Source organism: Carcharhinus amblyrhynchos, chromosome 13 (assembly GCF_965287045.1).
Source record: "Carcharhinus amblyrhynchos chromosome 13, sCarAmb.v2.hapA, whole genome shotgun sequence".
Classification (NCBI taxonomy): domain Eukaryota; kingdom Metazoa; phylum Chordata; class Chondrichthyes; order Carcharhiniformes; family Carcharhinidae; genus Carcharhinus; species Carcharhinus amblyrhynchos.
This window is the reverse complement of record NC_137336.1, coordinates 61,697,993-61,718,550: the sequence shown is the minus strand read 5'-3', so window position 1 is coordinate 61,718,550 and position 20,558 is coordinate 61,697,993. Positions and strand designations below refer to the sequence as shown.

The following is a 20,558-nucleotide window of genomic DNA, read 5'->3' as shown; positions in this document are numbered from 1 at the left end:
AGGGATAATTATTGGCCAGATCCTCAGGTGTATGCATCAGGGTGGGCCTGCCACTCACCCAGTCCGCCCCAACACTCATCTCTTGCCTGGGGTTAATATTGAGGATCTGGTGTTCAGCAAACAATCAATCTTGAATTAGGTTGTAGAGCAACTATGTTTGCAGGTGTTATACGGTCTCCCCAGGATCCAAAATGGTGGTTAGGAAGCTTGTGCACCATTATTAATTAAAGATAAACAAAATATGTTCCTAGCAGAAGTCCAAGGCAAACATTAGAACCATTGCATTTGGGTATGAAAACTTCATACATGCTTGTTCCCTGCTGTGATTTTAGTTTACCCTGGAGGCAGCCAACACTAACTTCTGGGAAACTATCTTTAAACACTGTAGACAGAAAAAGAAGCCAATTGCTTGCAACAAACGTCATCCTGATCACTACCACTCCCAGCCCAGAGACCAGGCACCCGGAGGCCTTCACTTCTGAAGCCCCTGATCCTGACATCAAATCTCTTGATGAATCCCGATACTTTGAATTTAAGTTTAAGATTTATTTATTAGTGTCACAAGTAGGCTTACATTAACATTGCAATAATGTTACTGTGAAAATCCCCTGGTCACCACACTCTGGTGCCTATTCAGATATACTGAAGGAGAAATTAACATGGCCAATGCAAATTGTTCAGACTGTGGGTGGAAACCAGAGCACGCCCACATAAACATGGAGAAAATGTGCAAACTTCACACAGACAGTGACCCAAACTGGGGATTGAACCTGGATCCCTTGCGCAGTAAAGCAGCAGTGCTAACCACTGTGCCATCGTGAGAACCCAATCCTGAGTCTTTGACACAGGGAGTGGAGAGATATTGGAGGAGTTGGTAGACTTAAAAATGAATTAGTCCCCAGATCTGGATGAGTTGTACACCAGGCTGCTGTGGGAGGCAAGGGAGGAAATTACTGGGGCTCTGACCCAAATTTTTAATTTCTCTCTAGCCACAGGGAGGTGCCAGAGGATTAGAGGGCAGCTAATGTGGTTCCACTTTTCAAGAAGGATGGTAGAGGTAAATAAGAGAATTATGGACCAGTGAGTTTCACATTAGTGGTCAGAAAACGATTGGAGAAAATTCCGACAGAGATAATTAACCTCCACTTGGAGAGGCAAGGTTTGGTCAGGGATAGTCAGCATGGCTTTTTGAGAGGGAGGTTGAGCCTAACAAATTTGATTGTAGGTAAGGGTAGTGTCATTGATGTAGTTTAGATGGATTTCAGCAAAGCCTTTGACAAGATCCGACGTGGCAGATTGTTAAAGAAGTAAATGCACATGGATCCAGGGTAACTTGGCAAGTTGGAGTCAGAATTGATTGAGTGGTAGAAGATAAAGGGTGGTGTTAGAAGGCTGATTGTGTGACTTGAGGCCGGTATTCAGTGACTTACCATAGGGACCAGTGCTAAATCCCTTATTGCTCATGATGTATATGCAAGCAATATAGATGAGACTGGGGGGAGGGGGGATGATAAGTAAGCTCGCAGATGACACAAAGATTGGCAAAGTGGTTAATAGTGAGGAAGAAGGTCTTAGGTTGCAGGAAAATATAGATGGGTTGATCAGATAGACACATCAGCGGGCAAATAGAATTTAATCCTGAGAAGTGTAAAATTGAGAGTAATAAGACAAGGGAGTACTCAATGAATGGAAGACACTATGAAACCCAGAGGAACAGAATGATCTCCATGTGTTTGTCCACAGATCCCTGAAGGAGGCAGGACCGGTTAATAGGGTAGTTATGAAGTGTTTAATCCAAGATCAGAAACTCCAATGTATTTTATGAAGTCAGCCTAACCATAAGTTTTACACTTTGAATTTGGCACAGTTAAGTGTAAGATGTTTCATTCCAGGTATGATGCAAATGATCCACGAGGGAGCTTTTATCAAACAAAGTTTCTTTAAGAACACAGTTAACACATAGAAAGAAAATTAGCAATAACTTTTACCAGTTACAAACAAGAAAAAAAAACAACCATGATATCGTGTAAACTTTAAACAGCTCGGTGTACTGTTCCAGCACAATATTCGGGTTCTGTTTAGCACAGAAAATTATGCTCACGTGATTTTTCAGCTCTGCAGCAGCTGCTGTGGAATAGTCCTTTGGATGGAGAATTAAAGCTCTGAACTTCTCCAGCACCTCTGGAACTCTTAGCATCTCGAGGTCAAGATAATGCCACTTGCCTCTAGCTAGCAAACTACCAACTGCAAATTTTTCACACCGGAAAAGTAAGAAAGACTGTTTCCAACTAGCCAGCAGAATTTCTAATACCAGGGAGAAAGACAAAACACCTCCTAACTAGCCAGCAACCTGTAAAAGAACTCTTGAGAGAAAACAAAACTATCCCACCTGACCTGTCAATTATTCTTCCCTCCCAACAATTCCAAAAAAGGTTGTAAACTCCAAAAGAGTGCATTAGGCCCAGATTAGAAATAAACAAAAACTCATGAAATCATTTAAGCAGCAGTGAAAGGACATCCAACCAGGCAGCTCAGTGCCTGCTTATAACTGCAGAGATCATGCTTAAAAATATCTATCTTAAAGGCACAGGTCTGTCACAGAAACTAAACATGACACTTTCCTTTGTCAGTCATGCCATAGATTATAACAGCAGGGATGTTATGTTGGGTCTGTACAAAACTTTGGTTAAGCCACAACTGGAGTACTGTGTGCAGTACTGGTCGCCTCACTTTAGGAAGGATGTGATTGCATTAGAGAGGGTGCCAGAGGAGATTCACTAAGAAGTGCCTGAGATAGAGCAATTGAGCTATGAAGCTTGGGTTGTTTTCTTTAAAGCAGCGAAGGCTGAGGCGATGACTTGATTAAGTGTTTAAGATTATGAGTAGTATGTTCAGGGTGAATAGGAAGCAGCTGTTCCCTTTCATTTTTCATATTTTAGGGTGTGGGGCAGGAGGTTTAGATGGGATTTGAGGAAAATGTTTTCACCCAGAAGGGGACGGGAATCTGGAATGCACTGCCTGGGACAGTAGTAAAAGTGGGAAACCAACATTTCTTTTAAAGGTTGTTAGATGAGCCATTGAAATGTCACAACATTCAAGACTATGACCGAAGTGCAGGAAAGTGCGATTAGTGTAGAATTAGTGTAGTTTTGTCAGAGCTGTCTTGATGGGCCAAAGGACCTCTTCTGTACTGTATAACTCTATGACACTTGCTCATGGCTTAAGCTTCTGCTGACATGCTGTTTCCTCCTGTAGCACCATCTTTGAGTACATTTATTAGTATTACAAGTGTGCTTACATTAACACTGCAATGAAATTACTGTGAAAATTCTCTAGTCGCCACAGTCTGGCGCCTGTTCGGGTACACTGAGGGAGAATTTAGCATGGCCAATGCACCTAACCAGCATGTTTTTCAGACTGTGGCAGGAAACTGGAGCACCCAGAAGAAGCCCATGCGGACACGGGAAGAACTTACAGACTTTGAACTGACCGTTAACTACGGAATTGAACCCTGGCACTGTGAGGCAGCAGTATTAACCATTGTGCCACCATGCCGCCCCTTTAAACTCACCATTCAAGAACAGGGTATTCATTTTGCAATAGATAGGACAAATTGGAGGGGACCAAGGATAGAGCATCCCAATTCTGTACAAGGGTATCCATACCAATCCCAGATCCCCAATGGAGATATGCCAACGAAGGAAGGCCTGTCAGAGAAAGGGCTGCAAAACTCTTTGGGCAGTTATACACTGATTGTGATGTTGGCGATGTAAAAAAAAAAGTGGAAGTCAACTGCATTTCACTAGAGCCTAAGTAACAAATGAAAGTCACCTCATCCAACTGGAAGAACAACTTACTTTTGGTCTTTTATTCTAGAGATTTAACATCTTGATGAAGCAGACTGCTAACGGACAGTACACTGCAGGCGAAGAGGAGAATGGTTCAGTAAACGATCGGGTTTCAGGTAAGAGAAATGAGTGAGAGCCTGACCAGGTCAGAAGCAACATCACATGTGCCTGAAAGCCAACAATCCACTATTTATAATTCTGAGCAACTGACCAAAGGCATTGGTTTCAGCTCTAACTGGTGACTGAGCCAGCTCACCTACAGAGTAACTGAGCTGTGTAGAAAATAAGGTTCCAGGTTCAGTCCCTGCCTGGGGTGAGTTAGCTGATTTCATCGCATCAGTGAAACTCCTACAGTTGGATGCCAGAGGTCCTGGAATGGAAGCAGGCAAGTTACCGTTTTATCGTAATGCAGCTTTGTAATATTGTGAATGGAGTCCGATGTCACTACCTGTAATATGCACTGCAAAGTGAGACATGATCCTGGTCTTATTCAGCCCACGAAAACCGCTTCCCACCAGGACCTCAAATAATCCAAAGACCGGTCTTCAGTCTCCCCTCAGTCTTTTCTTTCTAGATAAAAGACAGCTTCCATTCAATTTTTTCTGCTTCTTATAGCCTCTTAGTTTTTTTGTACCTTCCTTGTAAATCTTTGTTTACATGTTAATCAGTGGCTCAATATATTTTCACATTTAGGTGATCAGAACTATTCACAATAATCCAAGTATGGTCTAACTGAGGTCCTTTAAGATTAACATAATGTCTCTGATTTGCAATTAAATCCTATCTAGAAATGAACCTTTGTGGCCACGTTAACTGTTGATACTGCTTTTAGTGATTTGTGTATCTGTATCCTGAGGATCTTCTATGTCCACATTTGGGACATTTATTTTGCAAGGAGTATGTGCCCTCTATATTCTGCTACCAAAATGCAACACTTTACATCTAACTCTAGTGAAATTCATAGAATCCCTGCATTGCAAAGGGATTCCATTAGGCTCATCAAGTCTACACTGACCACATCCCACCCAGGCCCTATTCTCATAACTCCACACATTCATCCTGCTAATCCCTCTGAAATTAAGGTCAATTTAGGATGTCCAATCAGCCTAACCCCCACATCATTGGGCATTCATTTTCCAATCATCAATGTATTTTGTATTTTGCTCATTATTAGCAATTACCACCCCCCCCCCCCGCCGCCCCGCCCCGCGCGCCCCCCCCCCGCGCGCCCCCGCCCCCCCCCGCGCGCGCCCCCGCCCCCCCGCGCGCACGCCCCCGCGCGCCCCCCCCCGCGCGCGCGCCCCCGCCCCCCCCCCCGCGCGCACGCCCCCGCCCCCCCCGTGCGCACGCCCCCGCCCCCCCCCCCGCGCGCACGCCCCCGCCCCCCCCGCGACGATTTGACTTCATCTGCAATATGTATGGTGCCATCTGTAAATCACCTTCTGCTGTATGTTGTCATTCACTCTGGGATTACCTCCCCAAGCTTTTCCGCCTCTCTCTGTTTCTTTAAGATGCTCCTTAAAACCTGCCCCTGGTTGATCAAGCTTTTAGTCACCTACCTCAATAGTTCTTATGTGGCTCTACATCAAGTTGTGTTTGATAACACTCTTGTGAAGACTTTGGGATGTTTAATCATGTTGAAGTGTGAGTTGTTATTGCTGTCTTTTGGTATTAAGAGGGAAGGTTCCTTCCCCATACTGCTGTGCAATGACTCACTGAAGAACCTTTTATTTGCTGTTTATCTTTCTTCCTCCTACCCTTTTTTTCTTCAGACCCTACTCCCTGCCTTTCTTACCAAGAGAGCAGGCAACTGGTACTTCTCCACAGCTACTGCCAATGGTTACTGCTGCTGAGGTGATACCACATGAATGATTAATTTTACTTACCCATGAAGAAGTTGTGCTAATTGTGATCAGAGCAGAGACCATTTAGGGCCTGATTTTCACCCATTCATTTACACAGAATTAAAATCAGGACATAGGTAAAGTACAGTAGGTGGAACCAGGACAAAGTAAGCATTTTATTCTGATCTTTTATCAGTATTGTTTTATCCCAATGTGCTGCAAAGTTGTGTTTTTTTTCATATGATTAGACATACAATGACACCAAAAGTGAAACGACCTTCCCAACCTCAAATGAAGGGGAAATGGAGACTGTCAGTACTCAATGTCTCACCACCATTGCCATGTTACTTCTTATCCTCCTCCCTTGAAAGAGCTGGATCCCTCAAGGTTAAAGGTCTCGCCAGGCAATTTGACCATGGGGCCCTTCCCAGTTGTAGGCAACTGTTCTCTTGACATTCCAGCTATGGTTGTCAACTGTGATTAAATGTATTCCTAGAGGTTTCATCACATGACTTGACCCCCATGCTCCCGCCATTTGTTGACCAACACATCCATCCTTGTGTTGTACTGCTTTCCTACGCCAATTGTAAAGCAAGAGGAATCATTATCCAATCTGATGCCTGACTTTCAATCAAATAAAAAAATTGGAAATGGAGGGGAAAATGTTATGCCTGGAAAAGAGAAATATTTAAATAAAACAAAAGAAAAACAATTTATTTTAACGTCCTGATGATTTTTCTCCGGGGTTGCACACAGCTGTGTCCTAGAGATCTTCAATTCCTGGAGACTGTAGACCAATCCTGGAGGATTGTGAACCCTAATTCCAGCAGAGATCACTAATCAGAAAAGAGGAACCCAAGTGATCTCCTCAAGAGTTATATTTTGCACAATGTTTTTTTTTAGAAGCATCTCGCTTTTACTGATGCTGCGCATACAGCTGCACACAAGTGTACATTCACACACACACCCACCCACACTAACTGCAGTCTGTTTTTACTCTATAGGGTTTGTCTGTAAGAAGGTGTTATCTCACCATGTTCAGCCTGTGGGAGGAATTGCTGTGGTTAAGAGAGATCAGGGCTACAACACTGATTACCTGGTGAGTTAACTCTTTGCAGCCTTCCAATATAAATCCATACCAGTGACAAAAATCAATGTTTATAAAACAGATACAAACAAAAGCAATGATTCAACTCTCCAGAAACCCCCAAAAGGATGGTCTGGGTGTGGTAATGAATTAGATGCCGCATCTTTGGATTTGTAACCAAGCTCACATCGATGAAATTCAATGTTCCCTCTCTGCTGGATGTGAGGGTCTAAAGCAAAGTGGGTTGAAACAATATTAATCTATGGATCCCTTTTTGTAGCATTGGCAATTTACTGCCAAATCTCAGGATGACTGGTGTAGTAAGAAAGCAATGCATTAGAGAAAGGCGATTGAGGCCAGGGGCTACACACAAATGATGGACTAGTGAGGAGTGTAGAGGAACAGGAGAACATGTAATAGAACATAAAACATAGAACGTTACAGCGCAGAACAGGCCCTTTGGCCCACGATGTTGTGCCGACCAGTTAAAAAACAATGACCCTCTAACCTAAACCAAACCCTTTCCATCCATAAACCTATCCACGGATCTCTTAAACGCCCCCAAACTAGGCACATCCACAACTGCAGCAGGCAGGGCATTCCAATCCCTCACCACCCTCTGGGTAAAGAACCTATCCCTGATATCCGTCCTATAACTACCTCCCCTTAATTTAAAGCTATGCCCCCTCGTGCTAGCTTTCTCCATCCAAGGAAAAAGGCTATCACTGTCCACCCTATCCAAACCTCTGATCATCTTATATGTTTCAATAAGGTCCCCTCGCAGCCGCCTTCTTTCTAATGAAAACAACCTCAAATCCCTCAGTCTCTCCTCATAGGACCTCCCCTCCATACCAGGCAACATCCTGGTAAACCTCCTCTGCACCCTCTCCAAAGCCTCCACATCCTTCCTATAATGTGGGGACCAGAACTGCACACAGTACTCCAAGTGCGGACGCACCAGAGTTTTGTACAGTTGCGACATGACGCTGCGGCTCCTAAATTCAATCCCCCTACCAATAAACGCCAAGACACCATATGCCTTCCTAACAACCCTATCTACTTGATTCCCAACTTTCAGGGATCTATGTACACATACACCTAGATCCCTCTGTTCATCCACACTATTCAGAGTCCTACCGTTAGCCCTATACTCTACACATCCATTATTCCTGCCAAAGTGAATTACCTCACACTTTTCCGCATTAAACTCCATCCTCCACCTCTTGGCCCAGCTCTGCAACTTGACCAAGTCTCCCTGTAGACTAAGACACCCTTCCTCACTACATACCACACCTCCAACTTTGGTGTCATCAGCAAATTTACTAATCCACCCAGCTATACCCTCATCCAGATCATTTATAAAAATTACAAACAGCAGTGGCCCCAAAACAGATCCCTGAGGCACACCACTCGTAACTGAACTCCATGTTGAATACTTACCATAAACCACTACCCTCTGTCTCCCATCCGCCAGCCAATTCCTAATCCAATTTCCTAAATCACCCTCAATCCCATACATCTGCCATACATTCCCATACAATTTTTTCTAAAACCTTACCCACAACAGAAGAAAGACTCACCGGTCTATAATTCCCAGGGAAGTCTCTGTTCCCCTTCTTAAACAATGGGACAACATTCGCTAACCATTCGCTAATGTCTGTCCATTGATTACGGAACATAACTGGACAGGTAAGTAACGTCATCCATAAGGCATTCGGAATACTTATATTCTATGCCTTGACAATATAAAGGTAAGAGAAGGGAGGTAATGATGGAATTGCACAAAACAGTAGTTAGAGCGTAGTTGGAGTATTCCACACAGTGTCCACTACAACGTAGGAAAGATATGATTGGGTACTGGCTCAACCATCTTCATCACCAAATACTTTCCATCCAGCAAACTGACCACTAGGTCACCACCTCCTGGGCTACCAAACCTCTATAACAAGAACAAAGGAAAGTACAGCACAGGAACAAGCCCTTCGACCCTTCAAGCCTGTGCTGATCATGATGCACAAATAAGACTACAAAAAAAAAATACCTTCTGCCCTTACTTGGTCCATATCGTTCTATTTCCTCCCTATTCATGTACGCATCCAGATGCCTCTTAAATGTTGTTAATCTGCCTGCTTCCACCACCTCCTTTGGAAGTACATTCCAGGCACTCACCACTCTCTGCGTGAAAAATTACCCCCCCGCCCCCGCCCCGCACCACACATCTCCCTTAAAAACTTTCCCCCACGAAAACTTGCAAACAAGGTATGAAGGTGTCAGCCATTGACACCAACATGTAGGAGACAGTCATTGAGGGCCATGACCACCGGAGGCTTACATTGCAGAATGGCATTGGAAGAGGCAAGCAGAAATGAAACACTCAGTGGGCTGAGAGCAGGGCCTCAGGGAAAACAGAGGCTAGTGAACCATGCACCTTCTCAGCCCAATTTCCTCCTCTGCAGCAAATGCAACAGGGACTGCCATGTCAGAGTGGCACTTCTGAGCAACATCAGATGATGCTTAACACAGAGTTCACCACCACAGCACAAGCCATTATCTTACAGGGATCAAAGAGGTTTAAGAAGATGTTACCTTCACTGGAGAATTTTAGTTATTTAAAAAGCAAGGGCTGTTTTCTTTGGAACAGAGGAGGCTGAGGGAAGATATAAACAAAGTGTATAAAATTATTAGGGCTGCAGCTGGAGCAGACAGGAAGGCCCCCATCTCCTTGGTTGAGGAATCCAAAACCAGTGGGTATAAGAGTTAAAATATAGGATTAAGCTTGGTGGTTCTTTGTCAGCCAGCATGGGCACAATGGGCTGAATGCCTTCCATGCTTACTATAAATGTCTATGATTCTATGACTGTAATATAGCAAAACTGAGTTACTACTGTCATTAAGATTTAGGCTTTGTGTTGATGTTGAGGAGAAAAAGTTCTATTCTCCTTCATTTTGCTTCTGACTTGGTAATACTTCATATCAAACCACAGAAAGATTGTTAAAATTTCCAATCCTGTTGTGCATAATTTATTAGGATCATCGGCATTAGTTATTCCCTATAAACGAATCTCATACCAAATGTGATACACACTACCCAATATCCCCTGCTACAATACTGTGGCAATATTACTTTAACAATATTGGGCAGGATTTTATAGCTGTACTCACCCCAGAACCGGAAAGTCCTGCCTGAAGTCAACAGATGGTCCATCGTCATCCCCCGCCTGCTACGATTCACTTGGTGGGCAGGATGAGAAAATACCTCCGTGCCTTCCTGTCATCTGGACCAGGCACATGTACTTTGTGCATGTCTTCACATGAGTCTCTCAAAACTCTTTGAAGGTAGACCAAGGTAATGCTTGGTAAGTCCAGGTTAGTTATAAATCATAGAAACCCCTACAGTGCAGAAGGAGGCCATTCAGCCCATCGAGTCTGCCCTGTCACAATCCCACCCTAGCCTTATTCCCGTAACCCCATATATTTACCCTGCTAATCCCCTAACACTAGGATCAGTTTAGTACGGCCAATCAACATAACCTGCATAATCTTTGGATTCATTAGCCACCTTTGTTAAATTAGCCGATAGAGCAACATTTATGAGTGGTTGCACAATTCAGAAATATAACTTGCCTTTGTAAAATGGAGCCAAACTAATGCATACCTGCCCACAGGAGTAGATCAGCTTGCTTGATGTCCTTTCTGCTTGAGGTTGGCAATAGCTTTCTTCAAAGCTCTCTCTATTTAATTGCCAATTGATTTTGCAGCTTATCCTGGACCACATTAACTGATCTCATCACATACTTCTGTTCCTTTTCCACAGAAAATGTGGGATTGGCTAATGACTCAATGATCATCTAATGGTTGGCTAGCTGGTCTGGCCAGTCACAATGATGCTGTTTCATGCCCCATTATGAAATGAACATCATGGAACTCCTCACAGGAAGAGAAATTCCAAGTTGTGAATGTTTATTGGATGTATCCAAAATGAGATAAGAGGCTGGATTCTATATGGGCTGACCACTGATGGGAAAACAGGAGGTTGGACATATAAATTAGGGTATTATGCCCTCCCCCAACCCCACTACAATTTTACAGGGGAGATATCAGGTTGGCTTCTCACCCATTGTCCAATTGAAGCCATTGAGTTGGCAATTAATGCCCAGTTAATGGCTTCAGTCAGCCATCGGTCTGATATAATAGGCAGCGGGAGAAGCCAGCAGTTAACCCTATGGACTGCTGGTCCATGAAGGAGGTGGGGATGGGCCCTGCTTCCTCCTGGTCCCTTGTGCCAAGAGGAGGCCACCCCCTACAGTTCTGCCTCGCCATTTCTACCCACCGCCTGCCCTCTCTGATATACCCCCACCCCTTCAGCTCCTTTTGTCAATGCACCCCCGCTGAAATTCCGGGCCAGAGTTGAGGGCATCCATGTTTTCTCTTCCTCCTGCAACACCAGCGGTGGCCACTTATCCTGGTGTGGTGCAGAGCGGCTGGCCTCTGATTGGCTGGCACATCTCTATGGGAATTTTTACTGGAAATGGACAAAAGTCCCTCATAATTAAAGATTCATGGCCAAAAAATATTAAAGTGGGGGAGCTGGCCAAGCTCACCCTTGCCATTGAGTTGGGATCCCATATATAATCCAGCCCATTGTCTTCCTGTTGTCTATATATTGTCTAGATGAATAACAGCTTCCACGTTTAATGTATAGCCTTCAAATGACTAGCTTAAACATGCGTGAAGATATTTTGCTTTATGCAACAGTAAACATGATGTAGAGGGAGTTTCATTCTTAATCTATCCTGTGTTGTCTTTGCCCTCAGAGTGAGCGATGAGATACCATAAAGGGAGTTTTACACTATTTCTAATTTGTGCTATATCAGTCTTGACAATGCTTGATAAGATATTTTAGAGTGGGTTTTACTCTGTATCTAACCCATGTTGTTCTTACACAATGGGCTTTTCATGGTGTAGTGTACAAAAAAATTTATTCTTTACCCTGGGAGGTTTTGCAATGAGTCTATGAAAACAAAAGTGTATGTTGCAGATGTGTCTCTTTACCAATGTTTCCTCCAGGATGTGCAGCATAGAATCCTACAGTGCAGAAAGAGGCCATTTGGCGCATCGAGTCTGCATCGACCACAATCCCACCCAGGCCCTATCCCCATAGCCCAATGCATTTATCCTAGCTGGTCCCCCTGACACTAAGGGGCAATTTAGCATGGCCAATCCACCTAACCAATGCACATTGGGAGGAAACCCACGCAGACACAGGGAGAATGTGCAAACTCCACATAAACAGTGACCCAAGCCAGGAATTGAACTCGGTTCCCTGGCACTGTGAGGCAGCAGCGTTAACCACTGTGCCACCAAAACATCCAAAGGTTCCCACATCGGTTGATTCCTGTTGTATTTCCATTTTTGTGCAAATTTACCAATCTCACTCAGGGCTGGTAAATTAAACATAAGTTCAGTTTATTTGAGGATATACACAGAATTGCCCATTAGACTGATTTATTCTAAAGATTTAACAGCCGTTGTGAATAAGAAACTGTACCTGCGACTCTTCCACATCACATACTGCTAGCTCAACTGAAAGTTCCCCTGAATTGTACAGTCCTGGAGTCATACAGCACAGACAGGGGTCCTTTGTGCCCTGACCATCCTATCTATTCTAATCCCAGTTTCCAGACTTGGACTGTTGCTTTGTCTGCTATAGGCTGTCAAGTGCTCATCAGAATGCTTCTTAAATGTTGTGAGGCTTTCTGCCTCTGCCACTCTTTCAGGCAGTGAGTTCCAGGTTCCCACCATCCTCTGGGTGAAAACATCTTTCTTCAAATCCCCTCTAAATTTCCTGCCCCCGACCTTAAATATATGCCTCCTGTTTAATGACACATGTACAAGGGAAACGTTTCTTCCTATCTGCCCGATCTTTGGCCCTCATAATTTTGTACAACTCAATCAGTTCTTCCCTCAACATTTTCTGCTCTGAGGAGAACAACCCCATTCTAATCAGTCTCTCTTCATAGCTGAAACACTCCAGCCCAGGAGACATCCTGGTGAATCTCCTCTGCATCCTTTCTGATGCAATCAAATCCTTCTTATATTCCCGCTATCAGAACTGTACACATGACTCTCGCTGTGGGCTAACGAGCATTTTTTACAGTTCCACCATAACCTCACTGCTCTTATATTCTATACCTCAGCTCATGAAGGCAAGTATCTCCTATGCCTTCTTAATCACCTCATTTCCCTGTCCTGCTGCCTTCAGGGATCTTTGAACATGCACTTAAGATCCGTCTGTACCTCTGAGCACCCTGCTGAATATTGTGTCTTGTTAGTCTTCCCAAAAGGCACCATCTGACACTTTTCAGGGTTAAATTCCATTTGGCACTGTTTTGCCCATCTGACCCAACGTCTATACTATCCTGTAATCGAAGGCTTTCCTTTCCACTATTTACCACACCATCAATTTTCATGTTATTTGTGGACTTACTGATCATACTGTCCACATTCACATCTAGATCATTCCATCCTGGCTACTCACTCATCAGCATACTTTCTTTTAAAGTGAAATCACAACCATACACAGCAATGTAAAAAGAAAATTAAATATCCCATGCTATAAAATAAGTCACCCCGCAGTAACAAAAATGAAAGGGTGCGTTACTGTTTATTGTCCTTATTTCCTGTCTGATGCTTGTTAGATCTCTGGGGGCTGGGACCGGAGACTTTGTGTGTGGGACCTGCAAGCGGGTGTGTTGCATAACACATTCTTCAACACTGCACCATGCGAGAGGAGCGATGTACAAGAGCTGGCCTGTGACGGCGCCATCTTAGATCTTGCTTACAGTCCAAAGCGGTGAGTTATGATTGACATAAAAAATCTTGATTAGTATGAAATCTGTCAGCTGTTATCTAGACACCTGTGCATGTGAAACCCCTCTGTCTATTATTAACTGATTAGATTATTTGCCGAGGCATACAGGAATATGACACAAGCATACCAGAAAGTCAGCATTTCCCTCTGGACTATAGCTTATCATAGAATCCCTACAGTGCAGAAGGAGGCCATTTGGCCCACCAAGTTTATGAGAAATAGCCACATATAAGAACTTGGAGAAATAGCCAAAAACATATGGCTAATTCTCCAAGTTCCCCTTGATTACAGAGCTTTATTCTTCTGCATTTCAGCTTTTCAGAACATTCACTATATTCATTCAGCTCCACCCTTGCACTACTCCCTGTATCAGCCCATCCTATTTCCGACTCCTTATATCAACCCATCCTATTTCCAGTTCCCAATATCAGTCCATCTTATACTCCATTCCCTATATCAGCCTGTAGGGGTTTTTTTTCTGTGAGACTGTGAATTGCTAAAACTTAAGCTAAACACAGAAACAAATGTCCTGTTCTAAGTTGTGTGTTTCATTGACCAATTAATGGAATGGGAGAATGATATTAGATGGCCCAGCCTCCGTTAGGAGGCTTTAGCAAACCCAATATCACTCTGAAAATACAATGCCTCTGTAAGGGCAATTATACATTCTCAGAGTCTTATTTCCCACCTTTCCGGTAGGCATAATCCAGTAAACATTAATACAAATCAGTCAATAAATATCCCTGTCACCAATTCCAGTCAATAGCAATGTACATCCTGACCTCATGGTTCTTATTTGTCCTTCAGATGTTACCTTCCTTGGTTGCCCAGCAATACAGCCAAGGTTAAAGTTAATATTCCTGCAGATTCATATTCATGTCACCATAAGTCAGACCCTGAGAAAGTGTTCATGTCTGACTGCAGCTGTGCTATCAGCACAATTTTGTTCAGCTCTATTCATTGAGCTGGCCTTGGAAGCCATTTTGTTCCTGACACCTGTTGAAAAACATGTCCACATTCAACAGTCCACTGTTTTATAGAACGTAATTTATTCCATCAAACTTTGCTGTACCTTGTCATTGGCTGAAGTTTTACAAAATGCATCCTAAGACATAAGCTATGTCCATCTTAGAAATTAAAATACAATGTTTAAATGGGAAATAATTGTTATTTAATCAACACGTCTTTTACTCTAACAGTATCTTGTCATTACATTCTTTAGTCTAAGATCAATCACTTCATGTCAGTATTGTGTTAGTATTTTAAACTCATGATGTTTCATTAGCCTAATTTGGCCCCTCTGCAACATAGCCCATCCCTTCCCCACTCCCTAAATCAGCCCACCCCGTCCCCCCCTCCCTGCATCAGCCCACCCCGTCCCCCCCTCCCTGCATCAGCCCACCCCGTCCCCCCCTCCCTGCATCAGCCCACCCCGTCCCCCCCTCCCTGCATCAGCCCACCCCATCCCCCCCGCAACAGCCCACCCCATCCCCCGCTCCCTGTGTCAGCCCACCCCATCCCATCTCCCACTTCCTGTATCAGCCCACCCCATCCCCCGCTCCCTGCGTCAGCCCACCCCACCCCATCCCCCGCTCCCTGCGTCAGCCCACCCCACCCCATCCCCCGCTCCCTGCGTCAGCCCACCCCACCCCATCCCCCGCTCCCTGCGTCAGCCCACCCCACCCCATCCCCCGCTCCCTGCGTCAGCCCACCCCATCCCATCCCCCGCTCCCTCCATCAGCCCACCCCACCCCATCCCCCGCTCCCTGCGTCAGCCCACCCCATCCCATCCCCCGCTCCCTCCATCAGCCCACCCCACCCCATCCCCCGCTCCCTGCATCAGCCCACCCCATCCCATCCCCCGCTCCCTCCATCAGCCCACCCCACCCCATCCCCCGCTCCCTGCATCAGCCCACCCCACCCCATCCCCCGCTCCCTGCATCAGCCCACCCCACCCCATCCCCCGCTCCCTGTATCACCCCACCCCATCCCCCGCTCCCTGCATCAGCCCACCCCATCCCCCGCTCCCTGTATCAGCCCACCCCATCCCCCACTCCCTGCATCAGCCCACCCCATCCCATCCCCCACTCCCTGCATCAGCCCACCCCACCCCATCCCCCGCTCCCTGTATCACCACACCCCATCCCCTGCTCCCTGCATCAGCCCACCCCACCCCATCCCCCACTCCCTGCATCAGCCCACCCCATCCCCCACTCCCTGCATCAGCCCACCCCACCCCGTCCTCCCCCCCCCGCATCAGCCCACCCCATCCCCCGCTCCCTGTGTCAGCCCACCCCATCCCATCTCCCACTTCCTGTATCAGCCCACCCCACCCCCTCCCCTGCTCCCTGCATCAGCCCACCCCACCCCGTCCCCCCCTCCCTGCGTCAGTCCACCCCACCCCGTCCCCCCCTCCCTGCGTCAGCCCACCCCGTCCCCCCGTCCCTGCATCAGCCCACCCCGTCCTCCCCCCCCTGCATCAGCCCACCCCATCCCATCCCCCGCTCCCTACATCAGCCCACCCCATCCCCTGCTCCCTGCATCAGCCCACCCCGTCCCCCGCTCCCTGCATCAGCCCATCCCATCCCCCGCTCCCTGTATCAGCCCACCCCATCCCCTGCTCCCTGCATCAGCCCACCCCATCCCCCGCTCCCTGTATCAGCCCACCCCATCCCCTGCTCCCTGCATCAGCCCACCCCGTCCCCCGCTCCCTGCATCAGCCCATCCCGTCCCCCGCTCCCTGTATCAGCCCACCCCACCCCATCCCCCGCTCCCTGTATCAGCCCACCCCATCCCCTGCTCCCTGCATCAGCCCACCCCATCTCCCACTCCCTGTATCAGCCCACCCCATCTCCCACTCCCTGTATCAGCCCATCCCATCCCCCGCTCCCTGCATCAGCCCACCCCATCCCCTGCTCCCTGCATCAGCCCACCCCATCTCCCACTCCCTGTATCAGCCCATCCCATCCCCCGCTCCCTGCATCAGCCCACCCCATCCCCTGCTCCCTGCATCAGCCCATCCCATCCCCCGCTCCCTGCATCAGCCCACCCCATCCCATCCCCCGCTCCCTGCATCAGCCCACCCCATCCCATCCCCCGCTCCCTGTATCAGCCCACCCCATCCCCCGCTCCCTGTATCAGCCCACCCCATCCCCCACTCCCTGCATCAGCCCATCCCATCCCCCACTCCCTGCATCAGCCCATCCCATCCCCCACTCCCTGCATCAGCCCACCCCACCCCATCCCCTGCTCCCTGCATCAGCCCACCCCATCCCCCGCTCCCTGTATCAGCCCACCCCATCCCCCACTCCCTGCATCAGCCCATCCCATCCCCCACTCCCTGCATCAGCCCATCCCATCCCATCCCCCACTCCCTGTATCAGCCCACCCCATCCCATCCCCCACTCCCTGCATCAGCCCACCCCATCCCCCGCTCCCTGTATCAGCCCACCCCATCCCCCGCTCCCTGTATCAGCCCACCCCATCCCCTGCTCCCTGCATCAGCCCACCCCATCCCATCCCCCACTCCCTGTATCAGCCCACCCCATCCCATCCCCCACTCCCTGCATCAGCCCACCCCATCCCCCGCTCCCTGTATCAGCCCACCCCATCCCCCGCTCCCTGTATCAGCCCACCCCATCCCCCGCTCCCTGTATCAGCCCACCCCATCCCCCACTCCCTGCATCAGCCCATCCCATCCCACACTCCCTGTATCAGCCCACCCCACCCCATCCCCCGCTCCCTGTATCAGCCCACCCCATCCCCTGCTCCCTGCATCAGCCCACCCCATCCCCTGCTCCCTGCATCAGCCCACCCCATCCCCCGCTCCCTGCATCAGCCCACCCCCTCCCATCCCCCATTTCCTGCATCAGCCCACCCCACCCCATCCCCCGCTCCCTGTATCAGCCCACCCCATCCCCTGCTCCCTGCACCCTGCATCAGCCCACCCCATCCCCTGCTCCCTGCATCAGCCCACCCCATCCCCTGCTCCCTGTATCAGCCCACCCCATCCCCCACTCCCTGCATCAGCCCACCCCATCCCCTGCTCCCTGTATCAGCCCACCCCACCCCATCCCCCACTCCCTGCATCAGCCCACCCCATCCCCCGCTCCCTGTATCAGCCCACCCCATCCCATCCCCCACTCCCTGCATCAGCCCACCCCATCCCCCGCTCCCGGCATTAGCCCACCCCATCTCCCACTCCCCGCATCAGCCCACCCCATCCCCCATTCCCTGTCTCAGCCCACCCATTCCCTGTGTCAGCCCATTCTATCCCCCACTCCCTGTACTCATTGAGCCCTCTGTTCCATTCCCCTCACTCCCAAAGGAAAACAACAAGGTCAGTTAAAAATATCTGATGAAGGTATAAAGGGGGTGGAGTCAATGATTGAGGGAAAAGAAACAAATTCAATTGATGCAAAAAGTAGAAATGGAGCCAACCCAGAGGGCAAATAAGAGCCAAAACAAGAGCCTGTCCATTAGTTCACTGTAATGTTCACCTGGTTGCTAGGGACTCCAAATTAATGACTGTATCATAAGCAAGTAAATGATTAACAGATAATACAATTTTTATGACAGGCTTGTTTCAAAAGCACATAAGATTTATTATAAGTAGGCTTGTGTCTGTACTGAACAGCATGGGATAAAAAAATCTACCCTGATGTCTATTGTCCATTCTTTTTCCTCCATTTTCAGTATTCCAAGTCAGTCGCTGCAGTGACAAATACCTTTCCTGCACCAACAATGAGCCCGAAACCTAGAACTGCCAATCTGGTTAGATGTATTGTGAGAGGTTTCATTATATGATCCTTCCAAGGCTAAGTTCAATGCATAGAGTCCCACCTTCTTATAGCTAAAAATTTAATTCCTTTTGGTTGTCATTTTTCCATCAGCAATATTTTTTATCGATAATTAAAATGTATTTTAACGCTTTCATGATTTTTCTTTGGAGTTGCTTGCAGTTGTATCCATCAATTTAATCTTTAAACCCCACAGATTCCAAGATACTTCCCACAACCCAGCAGTGTGTTTGATTTGTTACACTATTTGTCTGGCATCCAGCATTGAAAGAGCAGAAATTTTCTCCCACTAAATATTGTGAAGACTGAGTCTTCTCACCTGTCCCCATGAAAAACCCTGTGCCCCTGTACTGTCTTAGCAAAGACTGGACAGTTTCCAATCTTTGATCATTGTCTTGATTGATTGCGATGAATGCAAGCTCATTGTTGTAAAGAGTATTCACACACATTCCCCATGTTGTGGTCAGGAACGAATTTGCCTATTCCTCAAGTGATGGGATGATCTACATCCGCCACTTCAGCCCCGTCACAAGTGAGATGAAACTCATGAGTGTGCTGCAGGGTCATGAGGCTGACATCACTGCCATCTTGTGGCATCCCCTCCTGAATAAGTGGCTCAGCGGGTCTGAGGATGGAAGTATTCGGATATGGGTAAGTGCCTCACGTGGTGTTGTGTTTTGGGTTTCATTTAGTGTTTAACTGATGAAATCTTGATACGTGTATGTTCAAACAGGAACCACTTATTGGTCATCCTTAACTATGCACTTTTCTTAGTTACTGTTGTGCATGGTACTGCTCCCATGCAGGTTTCTTTCAGACTGTTCAAGTCTATTACCACGTGACTCTATACAGTACACCATGGACAGTGTTATTGTCCAGTAATACATTAGTTGCTCTGGCGAACATCTTTGCATTACTATGGCATGCAGGCAGAAATACATCCCCTCTCTTCCTGAAAGAAAACTTTCATCCCTTCTATCAGAGTATAACTATTCACATTATAATCTTTACTCGCTATCCCTTCTCCCCCATGCTTTTTTCAGACACTGTGGGTTTGGTCCATTCCTTCTAAAGGGAATGTACACTCCATTCATTATTAGAGAGGATTCGATTTTTTTTCCATTATATTTTCATTTAACTGCCATCTTTCTTACCACCATTGTGTTATAAGTTTTGTTTGGTGTCTCCCTGATGAGGTCTTGAGATTTGTATTGTCAAAATGAAATCATTTATTTGTAATCCTTAACTATGTATTTAACGCAATCACTACCATACATAATGCTGCTCCCATGCAGATTTCTTCCAAGTCCTGTTCCACAAGTCCATTATCATGAGACTATACATTATATTGTGGGCAGTTCTATTTTTAAGTGCCATACTGACCCTTGCTCTGCCAAGTACCTCAGCCTTACATTGACATACAGACACATACAACATATGAAACATTGACTGGAAATCTCCGGTTGTTCATGCCCCGTCGCAAAAATGGAGAATTTGGCACTTAGCCCAATCTCTGTCACTGCAATGGGATGAAAGAATCCCAGCTGCAAGCAAGGTTGGAGATTCTGAAATATCATTTGCAAGGCTGTGTGCAGGAACCAATTCTGGAGCTGACAGGGGTTAAAGACAGGGTTTATATGGCACCATTCATGATCTTAGAATGCCCTAATGTGCTTTACAGTCAGTGAAGTAATACAGTTATGGTTATAATGGAGGGAAATGCAGCAACGCATTTGTACAAAGTAATACCCCACAAATATCAATGAGGTTTAAAAATACCTGTTGAAATGATATTGGTTGAGGGATAAATATTGGTCAAAATTTTGGTAGTATTCTCCTTCTTCAAATCATGCCATGGTATCAGTTTACCATTTCATCCAAAAGACGACATCACCAATAGTACAGCACTTCCTCAGTACTTCACTCGAGTGCCTGCCTGGATTATAGGCTGAAGGCACTAGAGTGGGCCTCAAATCTGTGTTATTCTCATTCAGGATTGAGTCAAAGATTCAGGATTAACGCCTCAGCATGAACAGATATGTACAATATATGGAGTACCTCTTGGTCAGCCCACTCTGGTCTACATGTGAAATGATAATCTTCAAAACT

The 20,558-nt window shown here is 46.7% G+C and overlaps 1 protein-coding gene across 1 annotated transcript in view; it reads left to right on the top strand.

Annotated features, from left to right (window-relative positions):
• The window catches only part of LOC145351301 (uncharacterized), a 56,056-nt gene extending 41,442 nt beyond the window's left edge, over positions 1-14,614 (top strand). Inside the window, exons 11-14 of the mRNA XM_080200926.1 lie at positions 3,877-3,964; positions 6,697-6,791; positions 13,478-13,632; positions 14,458-14,614. Coding sequence (XP_080057052.1) covers positions 3,877-3,964; positions 6,697-6,791; positions 13,478-13,632; positions 14,458-14,614 — 495 coding nt within the window. The remainder of the gene's footprint in view (positions 1-3,876; positions 3,965-6,696; positions 6,792-13,477; positions 13,633-14,457) is intronic.
• The last annotated feature ends 5,944 nt before the right edge of the window (positions 14,615-20,558 follow it).